The following is a 23804-nucleotide window of genomic DNA, read 5'->3' as shown; positions in this document are numbered from 1 at the left end:
ATGCGCCATCTACTTCCCCCATAGTTTTATATACGTCTAGAGAAAAGGCATTTAATGTACGCAACCACAGCAGCAAGAATTCTCCTGGCAAAGTATTGGAAGATGCAAGAATTACCTACTCTGGAAGAATGGCAGACGAAGGTGACTGAATTTATGGGACTGGCAGAGATGACCGGCAGAATCCGTGATCAGAGGAAGGAGACGGTGGAAGAGGACTGGGAAAAATTTAAATTATATCTTAAGAACTGTTGCAAAATTTTGGACTGATAAAATGTTAAGGGTTAAGAAATAGAGAAGTATAGTTGGAAATATTTACGTTTAGAAAATCATGAAGGAAATTAAATTTTGAAAAGGAATGAAGGATTGCTAAAAATTTTGGACACAGGGGTGCAGTGAAGGGGAGGCATGGGGAAGTCATGTATTATTTGTTTGTTTGTTTAACTTTGTGTTTTTTCTTGTTTTATGAAAATTAATAAAAATTATTTTTTTAAAAAAAAAAAAAAAAGAGAAAAGGCATTTAAGCAGAGACAATAAACAAGAAGCCCCAAACGTCACAATGTTTTCTGCCTGTGTAGTTGCTCCATCCTTTGCAAGAAAATGGGCTTTTTTGTTTAGAGAAAAGGTGAGCAATAAGGGCAGATCCACACTATACATTTCAGGCTCATTCAGCATACATTTCAAACTTTCCCCAAAGCACCCTGGGAACTGTGGTTTGTTATGGGTGCTGGGGGTGTAGCCCTTTGAGGAATAAATCCCAGCCCCCAGGGTCCTTTCGGGTGAGTCATGTGCTTGAAATGTGTTTCGGATGTGCTTGAAATGTATAGCGTGGATCTGGCCTAAGAGGGGACATGATAGACGTGTCATACCTGTTGGCTGCAGTTGGATGGGGTTGAAAAAATGAAGAGAGTAGGGTTGGGGTTCTGGGTTTCCATTCTCTTCCTCAGTCCTTGCCCAACCTGGTGCCTTCTAGACAGTGCCGTAGCGTGGGGGGTGCAAGGAGGGCCGGCCGCACCGGGCGCAACATCTGGGGGTTAGGGTTAGGGGGCGCAAATCCATGGGTTAGGGGGTGCAAATTACTTGCCTTGCCCTGGGTGCTGACAACCCACGCTACACCACTGCTTCTAGATATTGCTAGACTCCAATGCTCATCATCCCTGACCTTGGGCTGTGCTGCCCAGGGCTGATCGGAGGTGGGTCCAGCAATATCTGCAGGGCACCAGGTTGGGCAAGGCTGCTTTTAAAAAAATAAGCTTTATTTCTCCTTTGGAAGGATGTCTCCGTGGGGAGATGGAGCTGCCCAGTTACATTATTCATATGTATGTGAGCCCAGGAAGATACAGTTACATTCCAGCCTCTCAGTCAGTGACTATACCTTGACTTTTTAACTCCCGGCACCCTGTAGAAAACAGCAAATTGAAAAATCTCCTGACCGGCAGGTTGTTGTGGAAACCTGGAGAGGGGCACTGAGGACAATTTCCCCCACAGAACAATAAGGAGAAAGACTTCTGCAAGATAAGTCTCGGAAGCAACCTCTGCCGTGGCCAGATCCTGCGTTAGTTCTTAACTTTCTTGGGGGGAATTAAAGAGGTCAGCGTCACAGCATCCGAAGCATAGGAAAAAACACAGTGATACCTGCGGGGACTTGCCCAATCCGGTCAGAAGGTAAATTAAGAGAAGGCTGTTCTCTCTTTTTCTCTCTGCCTCTCCCCCTGAAGTTCTGAAGAGGGCAATTTTAATACCGGGGGAAATGTTCCCACTTTTGCTGCAAAGGTCTTGAGGCCGGGTTCCAAATCTGAAGAAGCACCATGCGTGTGTTGCCCTGATAATTTCTTCCTTGCTTCTGTCTCCATGGGCATTCCTGTCTACCTCTGCCCAAGGGCAAACCCTGTGGTGAAGTGGCCGAGAGAAAGCAGAGGATGAGGCTCTTCCGACACCAAGAAAATGGTTAAGAAAGGGAAAGATGCCAAGAAGGGGAAGAAGGAGGCCGTCAGCGACTCCGAAGAGGTGTCGGAGGCTGACCAAAATGCCGAGGGGAGCGAGGTGGGCAGCGAGGTGGCAGAGGTAGCGGAGGTGGCAGAGGTGGCGGAAGTGGTAGAGGAAGAGGAGATCGAAGAAGACCCGAAGGCTAAAAAAGGGAAAGACAAGAAAGGCGGGTTGGCAAAATTTGGTAAGAAAGGGGCAGCCAAAAGCAAGAAAGGGGCAGCGGAAGAGGAGGCCGTGGTGGTGGAGGAGGAGGAAGATGCCACTGGGAAGAAAAAAGGAAAGCCGCTGAAAGGCGCCTCCAAGCTGGTCATCGGCCTGGCGACTGACGATGCCAAGAAGAAGAAAGGGGCCAAGAAGGAGCAAGCCAAAGCCCAGCTGAAAGGGGCCACCAAGGCCATGACGATAGCCAAGAAGGAGGATCCGCCCCCTAGGAGGCGGAGCTTGAAGAGCACGTCCAAGTTCTTGATGGGCTTCAGAGGGCTGGGCCCAAAGAAGAGCCGTAAGAAAGGCCAGTTCAAGAACGCCTCCCGCTTCTTCTGGGGGCTGAAGAAGCACAGCACCACAAAGAAGTCCAAGAAGAACAAGGGCATCCTCAAGTCCACCTCCAACCTCATGATGCGCTTTAAGTCCCTTGGGAAGAAGAAAAAGAAGGAGAGGAAGAAAGAGGCGCCGCCCAAGACTGAGGGGAAGAAGTCGACCTTCATGCTGATACGCTTCGGCGGTGGGAAAGCTGCAGGCAAAGGGTTATTTGGCGGCCTGTGCCGGAAGAGGAAGGTGGGCAACTTCAAGCCCCGGGCCGAGATCGTCAGCAACGTTGCAGCTGCAACCAGCTGGCTGACCAGGAGATTCTTGGCCAAACACGGCCGGTGCACCTGCGATGGAAAGGTCACCAATGAATCCTGGCTGACCAAGATTGGAGCCAAGAAGCTGCCCTTCCCATCAGGGGATGAGGTTCTGAAGCACAAAGCTAACATGAGGAAGACCCCAGGCGGCAAGAGCACCCTCTACGGCCAAGCCCAGGAAGAGTTCGGCTACTGGGAAGATGTGGATTCTGCCACCCCACTGAATTTCTACAATGACTGTCAAGAGGAAGATTATTACGACCCAGAAGTGTGTGATGGTGAGCATGATGACAGGTGTTCAGCAGATGAAGAATCTGGACCATTTGAGGAGCCGGTGGAGTTCTATGAGCAAGACCAATGTGACTATCCTAATTGTGATAATCCAGATTATGAACTCTCTGCCAGCTATTCTCCGTACGAATCTTATGATGACTTTGGGAGTGGTTATGAAGAGGGCGAAGGGACACATGGGCCCCATTTTGCAGGGGAAGATGAACTGGGGTATCCTGATGATGGCACCTACTCTCAGCACGAAGTCAGCTACAGCGAGCATGAATGGTCCCCTCAGACACAGTCTTCGTACAATCCATACGCCTATCCATTGGATGACATCGTGGAGACAGACGAAACGGAAGGAGCTGTGGAAGAACAGGGCCGCTACCCCTCTGCGCTCTCCAATTCTTCCTTTTTTGATCAGCAAGGGATGGGAGAAAATTTGCCTTCCAAGCTGTCTGTGAAAAGAGGCTTCCGGCTTTTCCCAAGGCCTCAGGTGAAACTCTTTGGCACAGACAAGCTTGATGTCTCCCTCCCTCCTTCGCCACACATTCCGCTTGCCAGTTTTGATCTAGAGGAGGAGGAAGAGGAAGAAGAATCAGAGCCCTTGACATCTCCTTTTGCCCAGTTTGATGATCAGAATCTAGAGTCTCCCAGGTCACCGAGGACTTTCTCAAAACTGCTCCCTGGCTGTTTCGTTCGGAAGCTTCAAAGGCCTCTCTCCCCAGACTCGCCCAGAAGGCATTTGATCCCGGCTGCGAATAATCCTAGCTTCTCCCCCAGAGAATTTGGAAGCCCTCTGGGGCAGTTCCTACAAAGATCTCTCTCACAACCAAAGCCCATACTCAAGCACCGCGGGAATGATGGACCAAGCAGGCCTACTACGCCATCTCCAACTAGGAGAACTCTGTCTTCACCATTAGGAGAGAGTAGGCGTATGGGGCCGCCTTCTCCTCAGCTGGGGGCAAGGCTCTCTCAAATGGTCAGTTTAGCATCTTCTCCTCAATCCATGAGGCGGTTTGGGGCTCCAGGGAGGCACGGCAGTGGCCTCGCTCCTTCTCACCCTGCAGCGAGACTACGAGATGCTCTTCAGGAAGAGCTGCACAACACACTTCCATTTGCCCGGTCATCTTCCTACACAAAGACACACCAAGAAGGCCCCAGCTCACCTCAGAGGGAATTCAGCCAAACAGCCAACTCTCCCTCTTCTCTAAAACAAAGTCCAAGGTCATATGGCTTAAATAGGCCTCAGACCGGCTTCCACGTTCCTGAGATAAGTAACCCTTATCAGCAGTTGTCTGGTGGCCACCAGCCCTCAAGGTCCTCCTCTTCTTCATGGTCAACAATCATGCATGGAAGTCCTTCCCTCCAGCGGAGGAACTCACCTACTTCTGGGGCTCCTACTCCTTTGAAGAGAGTCGTTTCACCACCAGAAAATGCTACTCCATCATGGGGACATAGGCCGGCCACCACAGGGAACCCATCAGAAAATGCCACCTTCCGCTCACCTTCATCCCCTAGACCAACAGCACGTAATCCTTTTATGAGCCACCGCACTCCATCCTCCTCTAGTTTAGGAGGAGTCAGTAGTCACAGGACCGAGGCCCCTTTGAGCCATCCTTCATTTCATGGCTCTGTCAAATCCATTACTTCCAAGTTCCAGGATGCTCTGTCAAATAGGACCCCCGGAAGATTTGCCTCAGCGGGCTTCCATAATCCCACCACCGGGAGATTGAAAGCCCCTCCCTCACCTCAACCATCTCTCAGGAATTTTGGCTCGCCTCCCATCCAAAACCCTTTCCAGCCGCCAAGGAGAACGAGCCCCCCGCCTGTGGATGCTCAAGGTATGCTCCCCCAAGCTTGGAGCAGGCAGCAAGAGCCCCCGACCAAAGCCGTGAAACCGTTAATGAGAAACCAGTTCATGAGGCAGTTTGGCTCCCAGTCCCCCAATTTGTCTGCCAGGAGCTCCCCACACATGTTTACGCAGCAAGGGAGCCGGAGGGTCACCATCAGGGAGTCTCCAAGAAACTCGTCTCCTCTCACCGAGGCTTTTGATGGTGCCAATGGACCAGGAGAGGGTCAGTGGCTACAGCAGCAACAGCAGCAGCAGAGGTGGGACCGTGTTTCTGGAAATGGAAGGCCAGCAGCCTGGAATCCCTCACCCAAGACAAGAGCCACCGGAAGCCTGAGGAGCCTTTCGAATCTGTCCGTGCCCTCGAGTCCTGTTCCCAGCACCCGGCAGGCCTACCTGCAGCGCGTCGGACAGCCATTAGCTGGGATGGCCCAGGCTGTTTCGTCCATCAGGCGTCCCCCTTCCCTGACAAAAAGCAGCACAAAAGATAGGAATGCGTCCCAGGCACGGGCTGATCACATCCCTGGACAGTTGCCCCCCTTTTCCAGGAGTCTATTTTATGAGGATGCTCCTCCTCCACCGCCTCCGCCACCGCCATCATCGAAGCAAGCAGGGTTGGCCGGCCACTCCCGGTCACCGACTCCGAAACTGGCCCGCAAGGCCTGGGATAGTAATTGGTCCTACGCCATTTCTGGGGGCAATCCTGGCCACTTGGGAGGGCCCAACCTCAGCCCCTTGTCCCAAAGGGCAGCTTCGTTTAAGGGGCCCACCTACAGCATGGGAAGGGGGAGCCCTCCCCTTCCCCGTTCCTCACCCTTTCGGAATAACCACCTGGGAAGCTGGGAAGCTGCCTATTCACCCGCCGAGCTGCATGAAAATGACGCGGAGGACAGCTTTGGGAGGTACGCAGTCGTCATGCCCCAGATCCAGCGGATCGGCTCTTCCTTCAGGAGGAAATCCCGCATGCAAAACCAGAACAGCCCCCGGCACCAGGCAGCCAACGATTGGGCCTCGGGGAGCTTGAACCCATCGACATCTTTCCAGGGAGGCAGTGGCTTGGCTTGGTACCTGACACGGGGGTCGACGATGCACCACACGGAATTTGGTGGGATGAGCAAGAGGTGGCGGTGCAAGGTAATTGAAGGGGAGCTATTTTGTGATGGGGAGGGGGAAGGGGAGTGGAGCAGAACAGGGCCGGCCCTATCGTTAGGCAGAGTGTGGTAACTGTCTCAGGCGGTGGATGTTCAGGGGAGGGCAGCTTCCCTAGCTGTTTCTGGGAGGCAAGAGTTTGATTTGGCACAATACCTGTCCTGTGCCCCCATAACTAACTGAGTGCCCTCAGGATCCTGTTGCCCCTGTAATGAAGTAAGATTCAACTGTCCATGAAATCTGTTTGTGTGGGGTGCATCTTGCCCTTCTCCTTGGGTTGGCCCTGGTCTGGGAACTAGGGGTGGGTGGAAGTGGAAAGGTTATCCTGAATTGGACTTTTCTGTCCAGGTACTCTTGGAATTCTGGATCAGGTTCACTCGCAAGGTCTCACTTAGGGATGGGAAGTAATTCAGTTACGTTTGCAATTATATGAGCCTGCTGGATGAGGCCAGTGGCCCATCTAGTCCAGACTCCTGTTCTCACAGTCACCCCTCCTGCTTTTTCCAGCAACTGGAATTCAGAAACATTTGCTGCCTCTGACAGTGGAGGCAAACCACAGCCATCAGGGTTAGTAGCCCCTGTTAGAGGCACAAGCTGCCTGTCCGAGCGAAAGAGCTGTATGTAAATTTAGGGACCTGATCTCCGACATGGAGCTGGCATGGAACAGGAGGAGAGTATTAATTAGAGCGAAGCTGACTCCTGCTGCCTTGAGCAGAGCTGCCTGAAGCGGATCATCGTTCAAAGCCCAGCTTTGAGGAGCTTATCTTTTGATACGTATTTGCTTACCAATTTTCTGCCGCTGCCTTTACAGACTCGATACCAACAAACAGGGCACCACGGCAGGCTTGAAAATGAGATGCTGCCTGTAATCAAAGTCACTTAAATAACACAGACAGAGCCCAGGGAGAAAAGTCTCGATAACACTTTACTGAGCAAAACTGAACAACAACAGTGTATGATTTGAGGAGAAAGGAATAGAGAGGTTTTGTCTTTCTTAGTTCAGGCTTTGTGCATGGAGGGAGACATACAACCAAACATACAGAGGAAAACTCCCTCAGAAGTACTCAGCCAATCAGGGCTCGTGTTACCTCAGTAAAGATCAGGCCACTCTGCATGGTTGCTAAGCAACATCTTCTCTTCCACCACTTTCTTGGGGATTATTCATACCTTTCCTAGAAGCAGTGGGAATGTTTATAGAGAGCCAGTATGGTGTGAAGGTTAGAGCGTGGTTTAGAACTTGAGAGATCAGGCTTCAAATCCCCATTTTTCCATGAAGCTTACTAGGTGTTAAAATGAAGCAGGAGGGAAATCATCTATGCTCTCTTGAGCTACTTGGAAAAGGGATAGGATAAAAATTTACTTTAAAAAAATTTGTTTGGTGTTTCAAAAGCATCAGGGATAGAGCCAACTTGTGCCTAGGCTGCACTGGTGCAGGTGGGGGGCTCACATAATCATGTGTTCTTTTGTAGTGTGTGTGTGCGTGTGTGTGTATTTACACACACAACCTATGCATAGAAATCTAGAATATCAAGGAGCGGTCTAGGTCTGACATGCTAGTTTTCTATGGGGAAGGGGTTTTGGGTTGTTTTTTAGTGCACACAAGATAATTCAATCATTTCAGTGCCTACCTGCAGTCTGAAATGATTCAGCCGAGACACGGCATGACAACGTGAGAAAGAATTAGGACTTAGTAGCCCCTTACTCTAGATACCTTTTAACCCTTTTGTTGTTTTACTTACAGTCAAGGTGGCTAAAGGGTTAGGAATGGGGGGTTGGAGGGCACCTGGGGGTTCCTCAGGAGTTTAGCAGGGGCCCTTCAATACAACTATTAGTCACAGCAGGCAAATTTGCTCCCTTGCTCCTGCTCTTGGGCCACATTCACGCCATGCATTTAATGCACTATAATACCACTCATGGCTTCCCCCAGAGAATTCTGGGAGATGTAGTTTGTGAGGTGTCCTGAGGGTTGTTAGGAGGCCCCTATTCCTGTCCCAGAGCTACAATTCCCAGAGTTCCCTGTGAAGAGAGACTGGCTGTTAAACCACTCTGACAACGTTCAGGCCACGAGGACGGGGCAGCTCCTGCCCCACAATTCCTCCCCCAGGCAGCTTATATATCCTCTCAATCACTCTATATATCTATCAGGACAGGTGTCAGGGTCAGGTCAGCAATATGTCACAAGATGTCGGTGAAGTTAACTCTTTATTCAAACAAACAAACAAACAAACAAACAAACAAAGAAACAAACAACAGCTCAGGCCAAGTAAGCACCCCAACTCTTCCCGGTTGATCTTGTCCCAATGAGGCAGTTGTGAGGACTGAAGGTCCACAGCTCTCTAAGTCTATTTCTTCTCCAGGTCCTTCCCAAGCAATCTGAGACGCCTTCATCTTCCCTTTCTTTGCTCCACCCTCTTCATTCCTTTTCATGTTCTGGGAGACAAGCGGGGATAGGAGCTTGTCACATCAGGAGGGGAAGATTCCCTGGACTCTTCACCAGCCTGACTCATCTCTGCCTCCTGCCGCCTCTGCTCTGCTTCTGACTCTGGACTCCTCTCTACCACAGCCTCTTCCTGCTCATTAAACCCTGTTACCTTTTCAGCTTCCAGCACATCCTCTTCCCAGTCTTCGCCCTCTTCTCCCTCTGACCACTCGTCGTTGTCCCACCCCAATCCCCTGGCTCTGAGCCTTCTTCCCTCGGAGGCTCCCTGGCTGGTTCCTCCCACCGCTCCTCTGTATCCAACCAGCCCATGACAATATTCTATAAATCACTTCATATATGGTGCCCTGCGTCTTGAACCAGCCACTGTCACAACCACCCCAGGTGTCTTATTCAGGAATAGTTTTGTATAACTGCTCTCTTTTTTAATTGATAAGTTCCAATGCATTGATATTGTTTGCCATACAGGGGTGCCTTGGTTTATGAACTTAATCCGTTCCAGAAGTCTGTTCTTAAACCAAAGCGTTCTTAAACCAAGGTGTGCTTTCCCATAGCAGCAGGGGATTCAATTTACAAATGGAACACACTCAACAGGAAGTGGAACATGTTCTGCTTCAAAGGCAAAGTTCACAAACCAAAACACCTACTTTCAGGTTTGCAGCGTTCTTAATCCAAGTTGTTCATAAACTAAGCTGTGCTTAAACCAAGGTACCACTGTATTTTATTGCGGAAAGCCGCTTTGAGAACGGGCGTTACAAGCAATAAATAATACCCTGAATAATAAATGCATTGATTGCATGTATTTGCATATAAAAGATCACCTGCGTTTTCCTTGAGGGTCAAGTGCATGGGGACGTGGATCTGAGCACGTGCTGATTTTATTGCCTTTTCCTCTCTGCAAATATAGATGCACACCACCCACAGCTTGCAATGTCCAGCCCACCCACTGCAGCATGGGGATAATGCTGTGGAAGACATGACCCAGCTGGAGTAAGTTGACTGCTGTCGGATAATTTAATTTAAGGAACGCTTGGAATCTGGTGGCTTTCCAGGTGCAAATGCTGGGAATCCCAGACAAATATTGTGAATGTCCAAAATGATGAATGTGAATGTCCAAAACTCTCTGCCCCTCTGGACTAAAGATGTTGGGGAAATAGAGCAAAAATGGGAGTAGAAATTGCCGGTGCTTGCTTGTTTGCCCCATGTCCGCAATGGAAATTAATTCAGCAAATATGCTTGGTGTTTGCTCTTGTTGCTTTCTGTCCGCAAATGATATGTAATTGATTGAGACTCAGGCTTCCTCAACCTCGGCCCTCCAGATGTTTTTGAGACTACAATTCCCATCATCCCTGACCACTGGTCCTGCTAGCTAGTTTTCATGGGAGTTGTAGGCCAAAAACATCTGGAGGGCCGAGGTTGAGGAAGCCTGGATTATGTCTTCCCTGACCCCCCCATGTGCATTGCATTTTCTTTGGGGTACAACAACCTAATGATAACATAACTAATACATAACAAATAGTCTTTGAAAGAACTCCTTTCTTTCTGTACACTGCAGAGACCTCCAGGAGAATGCGGTTCTTAACAACATCAGGTTGAGGTTTGACCGGGGACTAATTTATGTAAGTTGGTTGTTGTCCTTTCACTTTTGCTTATTTCCAAAGCTTAATGAACTACTGGGAAAGAACCCAGTATGGTGATGTGGATGCAGTGTTGGCCCATGGAGACCTGGGTTCAAATCCTCACTAAGCCACAAAGCACTCTGGGTGATCTTGGGATTGTTGTAGCAATAAAATTGGATACTGGGGTTGGAAGGTGGGAAGTGAACTCTGTACTGTATACCAGCCATCCCACAACCAACAAAGCTCCCATCAGTTCCAACAACATATGGCTGTTTGCCGGATGGGTCTGATGGGAGCTGTTGTCCAAAATATATGGAGGGCACCAGAAGGTGGGTGCACACCATCCAGCTCGTGGGGGCAGGGAAGGATGAAATAAAGATGCAATGATTAAAGTAAATTAAAAATATGGGATTTTTAAAAATAACAAATGCATAAATGAAAGCAAACTATAGGAAGATGAAGGAAAAGGTTCTGAAGGAGCTCCAGGTAATGCTAAGGTTACATCCAGTAGGTTCCGTTCTTGCTTATTTGTGGTTTTGATACACAAAGCACCCAATTACTTTTGAGTAACCACCCAACCAAGTAAGTTGGGTTGTTTATTAATGAGTAACTGTGCTGCTTGGTAGGGTTCTACTTCACTTGACTGTGCTTGGTGTTCAATACACACACAGAGAGAAGCCTGGTTTGCACATAATGCTAATCCATTACGGTTTGTTTAAGAAACCAGGAGTTGTCCCACAGACAATCAAACAATCCATGACTTGTTTCTCCATAGTTTGTTTCGTTTTGCAGGATCTTTTGTCTTGTGCTTTTGTGGCTTTGTGAATGCCTTATCCAAACAAATCTTGGTTAAGGAAAGGTTCTGGGATTTCAAGCTGGACTTAAAACAAATCAGGGTTCATAAACCGTCAGCAAACCATGGCTTCAGATCATGTTGTGGTTTTTTTTTTGCAATAAACAAATCATTGTTAAAGGTTCACATGTAAAACTAAACCATGGTTTAATTGGCAAGAATGGAATAAACCATGGCTTAGCATTATGTGTGAAGCAGGTCGTAGTGTCATGCATGCATTCAGAGCTTATCCCCTTCCACTGAATTTATCTCTTTCTCTTCTAGACCTATATAGGTAGTATCTTAGTGTCTGTGAATCCTTACAAAATGTACAACATCTACGGGACAGACCACGTGCTGCAATATGAAGGGAAAGCCTTGGGGGAGAACCCACCGTAAGTCTCTGCTGCTTACAGATTAGATCTGGAGGCAACGCGCTGTGTATTGTTCACTTCCAAAGAACTACATGCTTTTTAAGAAGCATGGCTACAGAGGTATTCTGGAAAGTATGTGTGTATGTCTGCTGAAATCTCAGGAGCCAGAGCAGTGGCTAAGTAACACATAAAGCAGTCTTATCCTGACTCAGACCATCACTCCATCTTGTCCAATCCAGCCTTCGCCAACCTGATGTTCTCTAGATGTTGTGGACTATAACCTCTATTGGCCCTGGTTACCATGGCAGTGCTAGCTGGGGCTGATAGGAGTTGTAGTCCAAAACCCTCTGGACAACATCGGGTTGGTAAAGGTTGGTCTAATTTGACATGAAGTGGCTTTCAAGGATTTTGGGTAGATAAATGTTCTTCCCAGCTGTTGAGGACTTGGAGGGGAAAGGTCAGTACAATAAAGGTACTTCCTGCATTTCAGTGTGTTGCCAGTGTCCTCTAGAACTGCTTCCCTCCAGGCACCCAGTCCCAGAACACTGTGGTTCCTACTGTCAATGCAGGTGCGCTGGAATGGTAGCTTGATGGAAGCACGTCACTGATATCTGCATTGCAATTTAAGCCAGATTTTTAAATCCTCTCTTCCTTTCCACAGGCACCTTTTCGCAATCACCAATATTGCCTACAGCAAACTGAGAGATGCCAAAATCAACCAGTGTATTATTATCAGGTGAGCTTTCAGTGCCACTTCTGAGTGCAACACCTTCCATCTTCCTGTTGCCAAGGCTGGTGCGTTCTGTTAAGGCGAGCTAGCCCATAACCTCCTCCAATTCTGCAAGTGTTTGCAAGACTGATAGATAACCTACAAGCATGTATGTTTTAGCATTGCAAGGAAGAGATGATAATAAATAACTAGGGCTGTCTTGTTCACCTGATTGCTTGTAGTGGCGAAAGTGGTTCGGGCAAAACGGAAGCTACCAAACTGATCCTCCGTTACCTGGCAGCGATAAATCAGAAACACACTGCAACACAGCAGGTACAACAGCCCGACTGAAGGCCGCCAAGCCAGTCCAAGACCAGGGGCTCATTCTGACTTCCTTTTCACCATGCTTTCCAGGCACAGATCTGGGCTTTAAAGCTTTGTGTCTGAGTGTTGTTGAGGTTATCCTGTCCCAGCGTTTACCCAGGAAAACCCATGTTTCACTGCTGAACTGATCTGTAGAAAATGTGACTGCTTTTTGCTCCAATTCAGCAGTAAAATGCAAGTTTTCCCAGGGAAAGGACTGGGACCAAAAAACAAACCGCTTGGATGCAGAGCTTTGAAGGCCAGGTCGGTGCCTGAAAACATGGCACAAAAGGAAGTCTGGAGTCTCCATCTCCGGGGTGGCACTGCCAAGCTTGTTTGATGGGCAACTGCAAAGGGGATGGGTTGGAGAGTGTGAGCCATTCTGAGCTTTTTAAAAAACCTGATCAATTGCACACTGATTGCCTCCCAACTTCTGCTTCCTTCATGCACTTCCGCAGATAGAGGTACAGAGAAGCCGTGTGCAGTGTGAATGTTTTGCCGTGATTTAATAGAGTGAAAACAAGGATGGATTAAATTGCATGCAGATTGGTCCCTCATTTGCCTTGGTCTAATCTGAGCTTAACCACTGAGGGGTTACTCTGCCCATTCCCATTTCTCTGTGCTTGGGTTAGCTACCACCGATCCGGTTAATCAAGAATTAAGGGTCAGTTGCTCCTCAGGATGTGCCTTGAAGGATGGTGACCCATACGCAAGGGGTTGCATTGGAGGGTCCAACCTTCAAGTTTACTGTGAAAAGGCAGCTTCTAAGGTTGCCCCATCTGTCCTACCCTATTTGTTTTGGGGTACTGGAAAAGGATCTAAGTCAGCGCCGGATTTACGTATAAGCTAAACAAGCTATAGCTTTGGGCCCCACTCTCTTGGGGCCCGCCCAAAAAATTAAGGGAAAAAAACCTGGATGTACATTTCCAAAATGTAAGATAAAAACAAATAAAATAAAACCTACATACAGCAACAGTGTTTTGTGTTGTGTAGGCTCTATGATGTACATATTTTGTTATGTGCAAATGGCTTTAGATACCTATTAGGTCCATAAATTAGCATATATTCAACACAAAAACAGTGACAATTTGTTGTTGACAAAGGACAGCTGGACATATAAAGGGCCCCATTACCTTCAGTAGCTTAGGGCCTCAGCAAACCTAAATCCAGCCCTGATCTGAGTGACTAACGTGCACCCTACATTTCTTGTTGCAGGGTAGTTGGCCATAAAAACCACACTCAGTCAAGGGTGGGTTGATTGTTCCAGGGGTTAAACCGCAAATGTGTGAGCCCTTAGCACATTGCATGTGTGCAGCCTTTGCCTTCCATGTGAATATCCACATGTGCTGTACATCTGCAACATTGCAGCTGATGGGTCAGTCTTCATTGCTGTGAAATGTGCGCATCTTGGCACCCTTGGCAGAGTTCTTGATCCTCAGATGCACCCAGCTAAGCCCCGGAGCATAGACCATCTACACCTGGCCCTTGGGATGCTCTCCAAGCCACTCCTTTCTCTGAGACACACCCCTCACTCGCCCTGCTGAGCACCCTCCTTGCATGATGGGTCTCCCTAGCGTGGGGAGACAACCCCATTATTTGTTGTGGAGTTTGAGCTTTAAATGAAAGAAACAATATCCTCCCCCTCATTGTTGCATGCTGGTGTGCTTTCTCCTCCTGTTTTGTATTTCGCTTTATGCGGTGGTCGAGTCAGATCCTTGAAGCGACTCCTCTGCTGGAATCCTTCGGAAATGCCAAGACGGTGCGGAACGACAACTCCAGCAGGTTTGGGAAATTTGTGGAACTCTTTCTGGAGGAGTAAGTAACCACACGCCCTGCGTCTTTCTGTAGTTTTTCTCCTCTGTCCTGCCCTTAATGCTCCCGTACAACCTTGTCTGAACTCTAAGGCCCTGATCCTAATGCCCCTACCCTGGGCTAGATCAAGGAAGCTGTAGCCAACGTTAGTCCCACTCAGAGTAGACACATTGAAATTAATGGCCATGGCTAACTTTGAACTACTAATTTCAATGACTCTACTAACTTTAATGAGGCTACAACCCACTGGCAGACAATGCAGGCTTCCACCCCGTGAGATATTGGGTTCATGTTAGGGGGTGGCCCAGAGGGCATGAGCCCAAGATCTTTTGCATCAGGACCCAGATCTCCTGCCCTTCTCCCTCCCCTTTAAAAAAGCTTTTTTATTTTTTACTTGCTTGTAAGGCTGTTGTGTAAACTGCAAAGCACCGTTCTCATTTGCCCAAAGTCACCTTATACAGTATAAAATTAGCACATGCACAGGGGTCCTCTGCCCTGAGTAGGAATGAGCTGAGAAATTAAATTCAGTTCACATTTCAGTAATTCGCCCTTCCCAAAATGACCGGAGAACCAAAATGCAGCCATCCTTCAAATTGTGCACCTTTTCTGAATTTTGCAATGCATTTCTCCACCATGTAGTGTATGCAAAAATGCATAGCGTAAGTCTTTCTTGAAATCTTTCTCATAAAAGTGAAAATAATGTATTAGGGGAAATTGCTTTGCAAAAAAATGTGTAGTTTAGGGGAAATTGAAAACAAATGGGTGTATTAAGAGAAATTTGCACTCAAATGTTGATTAATTTTCATGAGGACATACATCTAAGGGGCAACATGCACAGGACTCTGCTGTTTAAACTCCCCTGCCCCCCAAACCCAGTGCAGATGAAGGAATTGTAAGCCATCCTACTATGCTGCCTTTGGGCTAGTTAATGGTGGTGCTTTGTAAGGCCAGAGGTGTCCCAAGAGCAGGAGCAGCCAACCTAGTGTCCTCCAGATGGTTAACTCCAAGTCCCATCATCCCCAGCCAGCTTGGCCAATGCTCAGGGATGATGGGAGTTGTAGTCCCAAACATCTGGAGAGCAACACGTTGCCTATCCCTGCCCTAGAGGTGGGCATTTCTTTTCCTTACTGATGTAAAGATGGGATTTTGTGATGTTTTAATGGTGGTATTGTGCTTTTTGGTATTTCCGGCCACAATATTCTTCTCGTGAATGGGCAGCTAATTAAGTAATTACAAATCTTAACAACTCCTACATGAAATTGCCCAAAATGCTGAGGTCATCTTCTGAGACCCTTTTCCAGAGGTGAGGCAATCAAAGAAAGGGCCTTTTCAGTAGTGGCTCCCTGCTTGGGAAATACTCTCCCCAATGGGGTTCACCTGGTACCAAGTATCATATCTCTCCAATGCCTGATCAGCAACTTTTTATTTACCCAGGCCTTTTTATATAGTAGCTATTAGATCTGATTCAGCACTGCTGCTACTTATTTTACCTTGCTTTGCTGCTTATCATCAGATTCTATAGTGTTTTGGGACACGGGTGGCACTGTGGCACCTATGCAAACCACAGTTGTTACAACTGACTCAGGCTTCTGGGAATTATAGAATTGGGCATGGCTGCCACAGCCCTGGGCTGGCCCTATTGATATGTTGGGACACAATATGCTCTTCCTTTCTCATGGTGTCTCAAGTTTGAAATAATAGAAAGTACCTTCTACTGGGTCCAGGAACCTATAGTTGTAAATCAGGCTGGAAATTTATTTATTTTTCTATTATGTTTTTACTGTAATTTTACTGGTGTTAGCCGCCCTGAGCCCGGCTCTGGCCGGGGAAGGCAGGGTATAAATTATTATTATTATTATTATTATTATTATTATTATTTGAGATTGTGTCTTGTCGGAATGTAGAAGTGTTGTAAGCCAAAAATAGCTGATCTCCTGAGTTTATGCCAATAAAACTCAGAAATGTGAGGAGTTAGGATTCCAACATTGTTTATTGCAAAGCAATAGGTTGCAGTCGGATTGTTCCACAAAACTGCAACCCCGCCCGGTGGTCCAGGCAGTGGTATTTATAAAGTTTCAAACAAAGTATTTCAATTTTCACCAGTCATATACATCATTACCTCATTTCATAATTAATATACATGCACAATAAGCACTGGCAATTTCTGCTGATTAAGTTCTGATTCCCACTGTGTTGTGTTACATTGTGTTAGTGTGCTTGCTGGGAACCTGTGTCACGGGACGGAAAAGACCCAACACAAGTATTAAATTTTGTCTCTGCAGCAATGGGTTCATTTGTGGTGCCATTACTTCGCAGTACCTTCTGGAGAAATCAAGGGTCGTCTTTCAGGTGAGGCTCTGCACTTCTCCTTCGTTTCCCCAGTAACCTTCTGTTGTAAGGAAGGGCCACCTTTTAAGAAAGAAAGATGGCTCCTCCATCTACTTTGCAGGTGTTCTGTGGCCAAGCTACTGAGTCATTTCCCTGACTTGTAAAATGTTGCAAGCTGGGAGAGAACTTGTCAGGGAACTGCCATCGGAGCTGGAGGCTGAGGGAAGGCTCCAGAGGGATGCTGGAGAGGGTCCCAGTAGGGAGAGAGGCAGCCCATCCGCTGGAGAAGGAAATCAGCGTAGCACCAGTGGAGAAGGGGGGCAGATGGGGGAATCGGAGAGAAGGCTCCAGGACCTCGCCAGAGACCAGCGGGGAGAGCACGGGTCCTCCACTGCCCACTCCCTCCCTGCGCAGAAGACTTCCGCGCAGGGAGAGTAGGAGGAGACTTGGCGTCAAAGAACTTCTTTGCTGGAAGAGATTCAAAAAACGCCCACTGACGGATTCTGCCAGCGACTGAGACAGCCACGCAGTGAAGGGCTGTCCAGACAGAAAGGGTTCAACCAGGCAACCAAGCCAAGAGTGGCGGCCACTTACGCACAAGCAACCCCTAGAACCATTACAGAACTCTTAGGAGAAAGACGAGCTTTTCCCAAGAGTTCTGCAAGAGAGTTTGGAAATAGCAGGCCAGTTCTAAATCTATCTTTCTATTTACTAATTGCATTTATATTCTCTTTTTTTAAAAAAAATCCAAGGACCTCATTTTTAAAAAAAAAATTATTAAATATGTATTGCACCTGTAATGGGATAAGGGGTTGCTTGTGCGTAAGCTCCCAAAACGCTCCAAGTTGAGCCGTTGGTTAAAACTCTCCCTAGCCGGACAGCCCTCAGTTTGTGGCTGTCTTAATCACTGGCAGAATCCATCAGTGGGCGTTTCCTGAACTTCTTCCAACATAAAAGTTCTTTGACAGAAAGTCTCCGCCTTGATTCCCTGCGCGACAGCTTTCTGCGCAGGGTGGGCGTTCCAAGGGGAGGTCCTGAGCTCTCTCCACTGGTCTTGCTGGAAGCATCTCTGAGCCTTACCTCCGACGCCTCTTTTCCCCCTCCTTCTTCAGCGGAAGCTCTCCCTCTTTCCTGGCTGGTTCCCTCCCCAGCATCCGAGGGTCTCCCATCATCCAAGAGCCTCTCCACCACCCTGCGCTCCGATGGCAGTTCCCTGACAGCACCCTTCATCTGAAGATCTCGGGTGGTTCACAGTTGACATACATGGTTTTTCCTCCTTCCTCCTTCCAAGTCTTACACTCTAACCACTACACCACACTGACTCCCATCAATCCAGCAAAAGGACACTTGCCACTTGGCTACATAAAATATTAGGCAGGCATTTTAGAATCATAGAATGGTAGAGTTGGAAGGGACCACGAGGGTCATCTAGTCCAGCCCCCTGCAATGCAGGAATCTTTTGGCCAAGGCGGGAATCAAGCCCACAACCCTGAGATTAAGAGTCTCATGCTCTCTAGACTGAACCATATTGTTTCCTTTGCCTGCTAAAACATTTTTATTTAGGCAAGCCTACTGAGACATGTACTTTTATTTTTTTTGTGTGTGTGTGTGTACTGCTGATTTTTATCCATATTTTGATAATTTTTGTTTGCTTTATTATTATTATTTTTAAATGAATATTTTATACCAGTATGTTAACCACTTAAGGTGTTTTTATTATTAAATTGTACTTTATATCTGCATAAAAATATGTACCGTATTTTTCACCCATAGGACGCACCTAGATTTTTTTTGGGGGGGGGATAAAGGAATTTTTTTTAAATTTCTCCCCCCAGGCGCGGGGCTGGGGCAGGGGAAGCCCAAGCTTCCCCCTACCCCAGCCCCCAGAACGGGTCCCAGAGCACAGCTTCGGCATCGCTCTGGGTGCTTGCGGGGTGGGGGGCGGGCTTCCCCCGACCCCAGCCCCCAGAACGGGTGCCAGAGCGATGCGGAAGCTGCGCGCAGCTTCGGCATCACTCTGGGAGCTTGCTGGGCTGGGGAGATAGCTTCCTGAAGCCTGGAGAGCGAGAGGGGTCAGTGCGCACCGACCCCTCTTGCTCTCCAGGCTTCAGTGAAAGCCTGCATTCGCTCCATAGGACGCACACATGTCAGGGAACTGCCATCGGAGCCAAGGGTGGTGGTAAGGCTCCCCAATGACGCTGGAGAGGGAACCAGCAAGGAGAGAGGGAGAGCTTCCGCTGGGGAAGGAAATAGATGTGACGCCAGGGAGAAAGAGGAGGCTGAGGGAGCTTCAAAGGCTCCGAGACTGTTCTAGCGAGACCAGCGGGGAGAGCACAGGACCTCCCCTTGGGACGCCCACTCTGCGCAGAAAGCTTCCGCGCAGGGAAGCTAGGCGGCGACTTGGTGTCAAAGAACTTTTATGTTGGAGGAAATTCAGGAAACGCCCACTGACGGATTCTGCCAGTGATTGAGACAGTCACGGAGTACAGGCTGTCCAGCCAGGGGAAAGTTTTACCAAACTACTCAGCTTGGAGCAATTTGCGACTTATGCACAAGCAACCCCAACCCCCATTACAACACACATTTCCCCTTCATTTTTGGAGGGGGAAAAGTGCGTCCTATAGGGCAAAAAATATGGTATATACTGCTATTCATTAAAAATATATGAACAGCTTACAACAATTATGCATAAAAGCATAAAAAAATTATATATATATATATATATATATGCAGGTTTTGGTGTCCTCGGGTGTCTTCCCGTGTAAAACTTTTACACGGGAAGACACCCGAGGACACCAAAACCTGCATTCCTGTACCCGTGAAAATCTACGAAAGCAAATATATATATATATATATATATATATATATATATATATATATATGTTTAAATTAGACATCAGCTATTCATACAAAAAAATTACGTATCCCTATTTAAAAATAAATAAATCAACACATAAATGAAATCTGTCTCATGCTGTTTCTATGTCCATATTTGTCCTGGTAATGATTCCCTCTTGTATTCTCTGCCTTGCCATGTAGGCCAATAACGAACGGAACTACCATATATTTTACGAGATGCTGGCTGGCCTCCCTGCTCAGCAGAAGCGGAAATTCGGCCTTCAAGAGGCAGAAACATACTATTACCTGAACCAGGTATGGGCCTCTCCTTGAAATGCCTATGGAACAGAAGGAGAAAAGTGCTGGATATTATTCTTGCAAATACCCAAACATTTCAATCAAAGAGGAATGGTCTCTGTCCCAGGCGGTGGTCCCAGTCAGATATGGGTCTTGGCCGGGGGCAGAGAGCCTTTTTCACCCCAGGGTCTGTATTCCCTTGTGGGGAACAAATGCCTCCCTTTCGTTGTATGTAGGGAGGTAACTGCGAGATTCCTGGCAAGGTGGACACTGAGGATTTTCACCGCTTGCTCGACGCCATGGAAATCCTGCACTTCACTGCCCACGATCAGGACAGCATCTTCCGCATGTTGTCTTCCATTCTACACTTGGGGAATGTCTACTTTGAAAAATACGAGGTTAGTTACTGGGATGGAAATATAAGTCTAGTGTGCATTCTAAGGAAAGGCTAAAAAAAACCCCAATAAACCACACCACTTCTTCTTCCAGAGTGAGGAAGCAAGAAGCTTCAGGATGTAGTCTGGTTGGCTGCGTGGTGCCTTGATGTTTTCCTCCTGACTACGCGGTCCCTGACTGCCTGGATCATGTAGCCAGCCCAGCAAGAACTTTTAATCGTATTGGTGCAAAGAGGGGGGAGGCAAGCAAGAGCGAACCAGTGTGAAAAATGTAAATTGGAGTGTGGGGAGGTCAACTCCCATTTTCACACTGGTGATGTTGCCCCATGAAAATTGGGCACAGCTGACCCAGTGTGCGGCTGCTGTGAGAAAGGCAAATCCCATGCTGGGGTTAACTAGGAAAGGAATTGAAAATAAAACTGCTGATATCATAATGCCGACTAAACAAATCAATGGGGCGGCTGCATTTGGAATACCGTGTACTGTTCTGGTCGCCTCATCTCAAATAGGGTATTGTAGATGTATATTTTCAGGACCCACCTGGTTTTTATGAACATAGATTGCTTTAAACTCCTTTGAATATTGTTTTAATGTTGTAACCTGCCCTGGGACCTTAGGTTGAAGGGCAGGTAATAAATAGACAAATATACATACTAACTAACAAACAAATATTACAATTGGAGAAGGTTCAGAAAAGACAACTAAAATAATCCGGCAAAGGGAGTGACTCTATGAAGAAAGGTTGCAGCATCTGGGACTTCCAAGAATAGCAAAAGAGCATGATACATAAAGGTAAAGGGACCCCTGACCATTAGGTCCAGTCGTGACCAACTCTGAGGTTGCAGCGCTCATCTCGCTTTATTGGCTGAGGGAGCCGGCGTTTGTCCACAGACAGCTTCTGGGTCATGTGGCCAGCATGACTAGGCCGCTTCTGGCGAACCAGAGCAGTGCACAGAAACGCCATTTACCTTCCCGCCGGAGTGGTACCTATTTATCTATTTGCACTTTGATGTGCTTTCAAACTGCTAGGTTGGCAGGAGCAGGGACCGAGCAACGGGAGCTCACCCCGTCGCGGGGATTCGAACCGCCAACCTTCTGATCGGCAAGTCCTAGGCTCTGTGGTTTAACCCACAGCACCACCCGCGTCCCTTGGCATGATACTTACAAGTTTATAAAATGATGCTTGTTGTGGGAAAAGGAACAGAAACAAGTTTTTCTCGTTCGCTTGTTGGACACAGTGCCGGATTGCCAGATAGACAGAGTAGGCACTAGCCTATGGGCACCAAACCTTTTAGGGGGGCCACGACAACAGATCAAAATAATATTGATTTGATCTTGAAACGAAGTTAAAAGTTCAAGCTTTCTTAGTTCATTGTTATCCTACTACAGCATGCACACAAGGAGCCCCTCAAGATTTTGACTGCCTAGGGGCCTCAACAGGGTTTAATCTGGTACTAGTTGGACGGCCAATGAAGCTGACTGTTGAAAAATATAGGGCAGATAAATAAAAGAAAGTACAGTGGTGCCCCGCAAGACAAACGCCTCGCAAGACGGAAAACCCGCTAGACGAAAGGGTTTTCCGTTTTGGAGGCGCTTCGCAAAACGAATTTCCCTATGGGCTTGCTTCGCAAGACGAAATGTCTTGCGAGTTCCTGCAGGTTCCCCCCCCTTTTCCTAAACCGCTAAGCCGCTTATCAGCTGATCCGCTAAAAGCCGCAAAACCGCTAATAGCGCTAATCCGCTAAGCTGTCAATGGGCTTGCTTCGCAAGACGAAAAAACCGCTATACAAAGAGCCTCACGGAACGGATTAATTTCGTCTTGCGAGGCACCACTGTAGTTCTTATGCAGTACAATGTTAAACTATGGAACTATGGAGGCAGTGGTGGTCACCAACCTGGATGGCTTTAAAATAAGATTGGACAAATTAATGGAGGAGAGAGCTGTCAGTGGTTACTTGCCATGATGGCAAGAGGCAATAATGCTCCTGAATACCAGTTGCCACAAGAAGGGATTGTGCGGCTCTTGGGTCCTCCTTGTGGGTTTCCCACAGGCACCTGGTTGGCTTCTGTGACAACCGGATGCTGGAGTTGGTACTGCCTTATCCAGCAGCCTGTTTTTGCTGTGTGTTCTTGAATGTCAACAATGAATAAATATAAGGTCGCCCAGCCTCTTTGCAAACATGTCTTGACTTGGTGCTTTGCAGACTGATTGCCAGGAGGTGGCTTCGGTGGTGAGCGCCCAGGAGATCCGCGTTGTGGCCGATCTGTTGAAAATCTCCCCTGAGGGCTTGCAGAAGTCCATCACCTTCAAAGTGACGGTAAAGGGGCAGGCAGCCCTGAGTGCGGAGCTGGGAGGATGGGCACCGAAGGGCAGCTGTCTGTTGCTCTGCTTTTGGGCCAAGAACAGTTAAAGGGTTCATGAGGCAGAGACCCTTTTATTCTGACCCGGAATTCTGAACTGTTTTTTAAAAAACAAAAAAAACCCCTGGAGTGTTGAATATTTTGTGCTGCTTCTGTGCAATGCATCTATTTGTTGCCTTTAATTATAGAATCATATACAGTGGTACCTTGGGTTACATACGCTTCAGGTTACATACGCTTCAGGTTACACACTCCGCTAACCTAGAAATAGTGCTTCAGGTTAAGAACTTTGCTTCAGGATGAGAACAGAAATTGTGCTCCAGCGACACGGCAGTGGCAGGAGGCCTCATTAGCTAAAGTGGTGCTTCAGGTTAAGAACAGTTTCAGGTTAAGAACGGACCTCCGGAACGAATTAAGTACTTAACCCGAGGTACCACTGTAATTTTAGAGTTGGAAGGGCTCCAAGGTTCATCTAGTCCAACTCCCTACAAGGCAGGGACTCCTGCTCAGAGCTGTTCCTGGGTTGTTCCACAGGCGGGCTCTATTGTTTGTCTGTTGGTTTTTAATTATTATTATAATAAATTGTGCTCTTAATATTTTGTTGTAAGTTGCCCAGGGAATGTTTGTTTATTATGGGCTTCTATATAAATGTAATCATAAATTATAGTAATAATAGGCATGGTTACTCAGCAGTTTGCTCAGGGAGGGGAAAGTGCTTACTTTCCCTTAGTGATGAATTGCTTAGAACAAAGGGTGTTGTTATGCCCTATATGTTACATTGCAGGAAGGAGAATGTGGACTCCTGACTTCTCGGTAAAAAGGCTCTGCCTCATTGATTATTGCAGTCATCCTTGCCCCCCAGCCAGTTGACCTGGTGGGACAGTAGATGGACTCAAGGGCTTCCTGTTTGAGCCCAGCAGCACCTGTGGATTAGGACTTTATTCGCAGTAGCCAATGGCCATAGCAACAATAAAACATTACAGTATACGCAGAAAGGGAAATTTGATATAAGGGCACAATTTAAAGCCCTGAATCAGCAGCCAGTTAGTGGCCCTTATTCTGATTGCTCCTGCTATGAACCTAGCAACCTTTGCTGTTATCTGCTCATTTTGATCTGATAGAAGAAAGGACATTGTGGCAGTGGTTGAGCGCCCTGGAATCAAAATGGAAAGGTGTTAGGACGGGGGAGATTCCATGAGGTGGTAGGGACATGATATTTTGTGTGACTGGTGCCAACCATTGGAGGGAGGCCATCTTTCTTCTTCCTTCGCTTTCTCAACAGGAAACCATGAAAGAAAAGATATACACACCCCTCACTGTCGACAGTGCCGTTGATGCCA

General features: G+C 47.5%; 2 protein-coding genes across 3 annotated transcripts in view; both read left to right on the top strand.

Moving 5' to 3' along the window:
- Positions 1–1941: 1941 nt before the first annotated feature.
- On the top strand, positions 1942–5711 carry LOC309329696 (unconventional myosin-XV-like; the record flags this gene model as incomplete). Its single annotated transcript, XM_081840711.1, has 2 exons — positions 1942–5610; positions 5697–5711. The coding sequence occupies 2 exons, from the start codon at positions 1942–1944 to the stop codon at positions 5709–5711; spliced, it is 3684 nt and encodes a 1227-aa protein (XP_081696837.1).
- A 14-nt stretch (positions 5712–5725) lies between these two features.
- Positions 5726–23804, top strand: part of MYO15A (myosin XVA) — a 98417-nt gene continuing 80338 nt past the window's right edge. For both annotated transcript variants that reach the window (XR_014151037.1, XM_081839454.1), the window contains exons 1-12: positions 5726–6084; positions 9444–9526; positions 10092–10155; positions 11273–11382; positions 12023–12097; positions 12313–12403; positions 14145–14248; positions 16528–16594; positions 19613–19726; positions 19945–20106; positions 22308–22421; positions 23747–23804. The exon at positions 23747–23804 is cut by the window's right edge and continues 1 nt beyond it. Coding sequence is in view for 1 of the 2 variants with exons in the window: in XM_081839454.1 (XP_081695580.1) it covers positions 5728–6084; positions 9444–9526; positions 10092–10155; positions 11273–11382; positions 12023–12097; positions 12313–12403; positions 14145–14248; positions 16528–16594; positions 19613–19726; positions 19945–20106; positions 22308–22421; positions 23747–23804 (1399 nt within the window). In the remaining variant the exon portion in view is untranslated. The remainder of the gene's footprint in view (positions 6085–9443; positions 9527–10091; positions 10156–11272; positions 11383–12022; positions 12098–12312; positions 12404–14144; positions 14249–16527; positions 16595–19612; positions 19727–19944; positions 20107–22307; positions 22422–23746) is intronic.

Source organism: Podarcis erhardii (assembly GCF_964252035.2).
Source record: "Podarcis erhardii genome assembly, chromosome: 14".
Taxonomy (NCBI): domain Eukaryota; kingdom Metazoa; phylum Chordata; class Lepidosauria; order Squamata; family Lacertidae; genus Podarcis; species Podarcis erhardii.
Note: the sequence above shows the minus strand (reverse complement) of the source record. Positions and strands in the feature narration are given on the sequence as shown.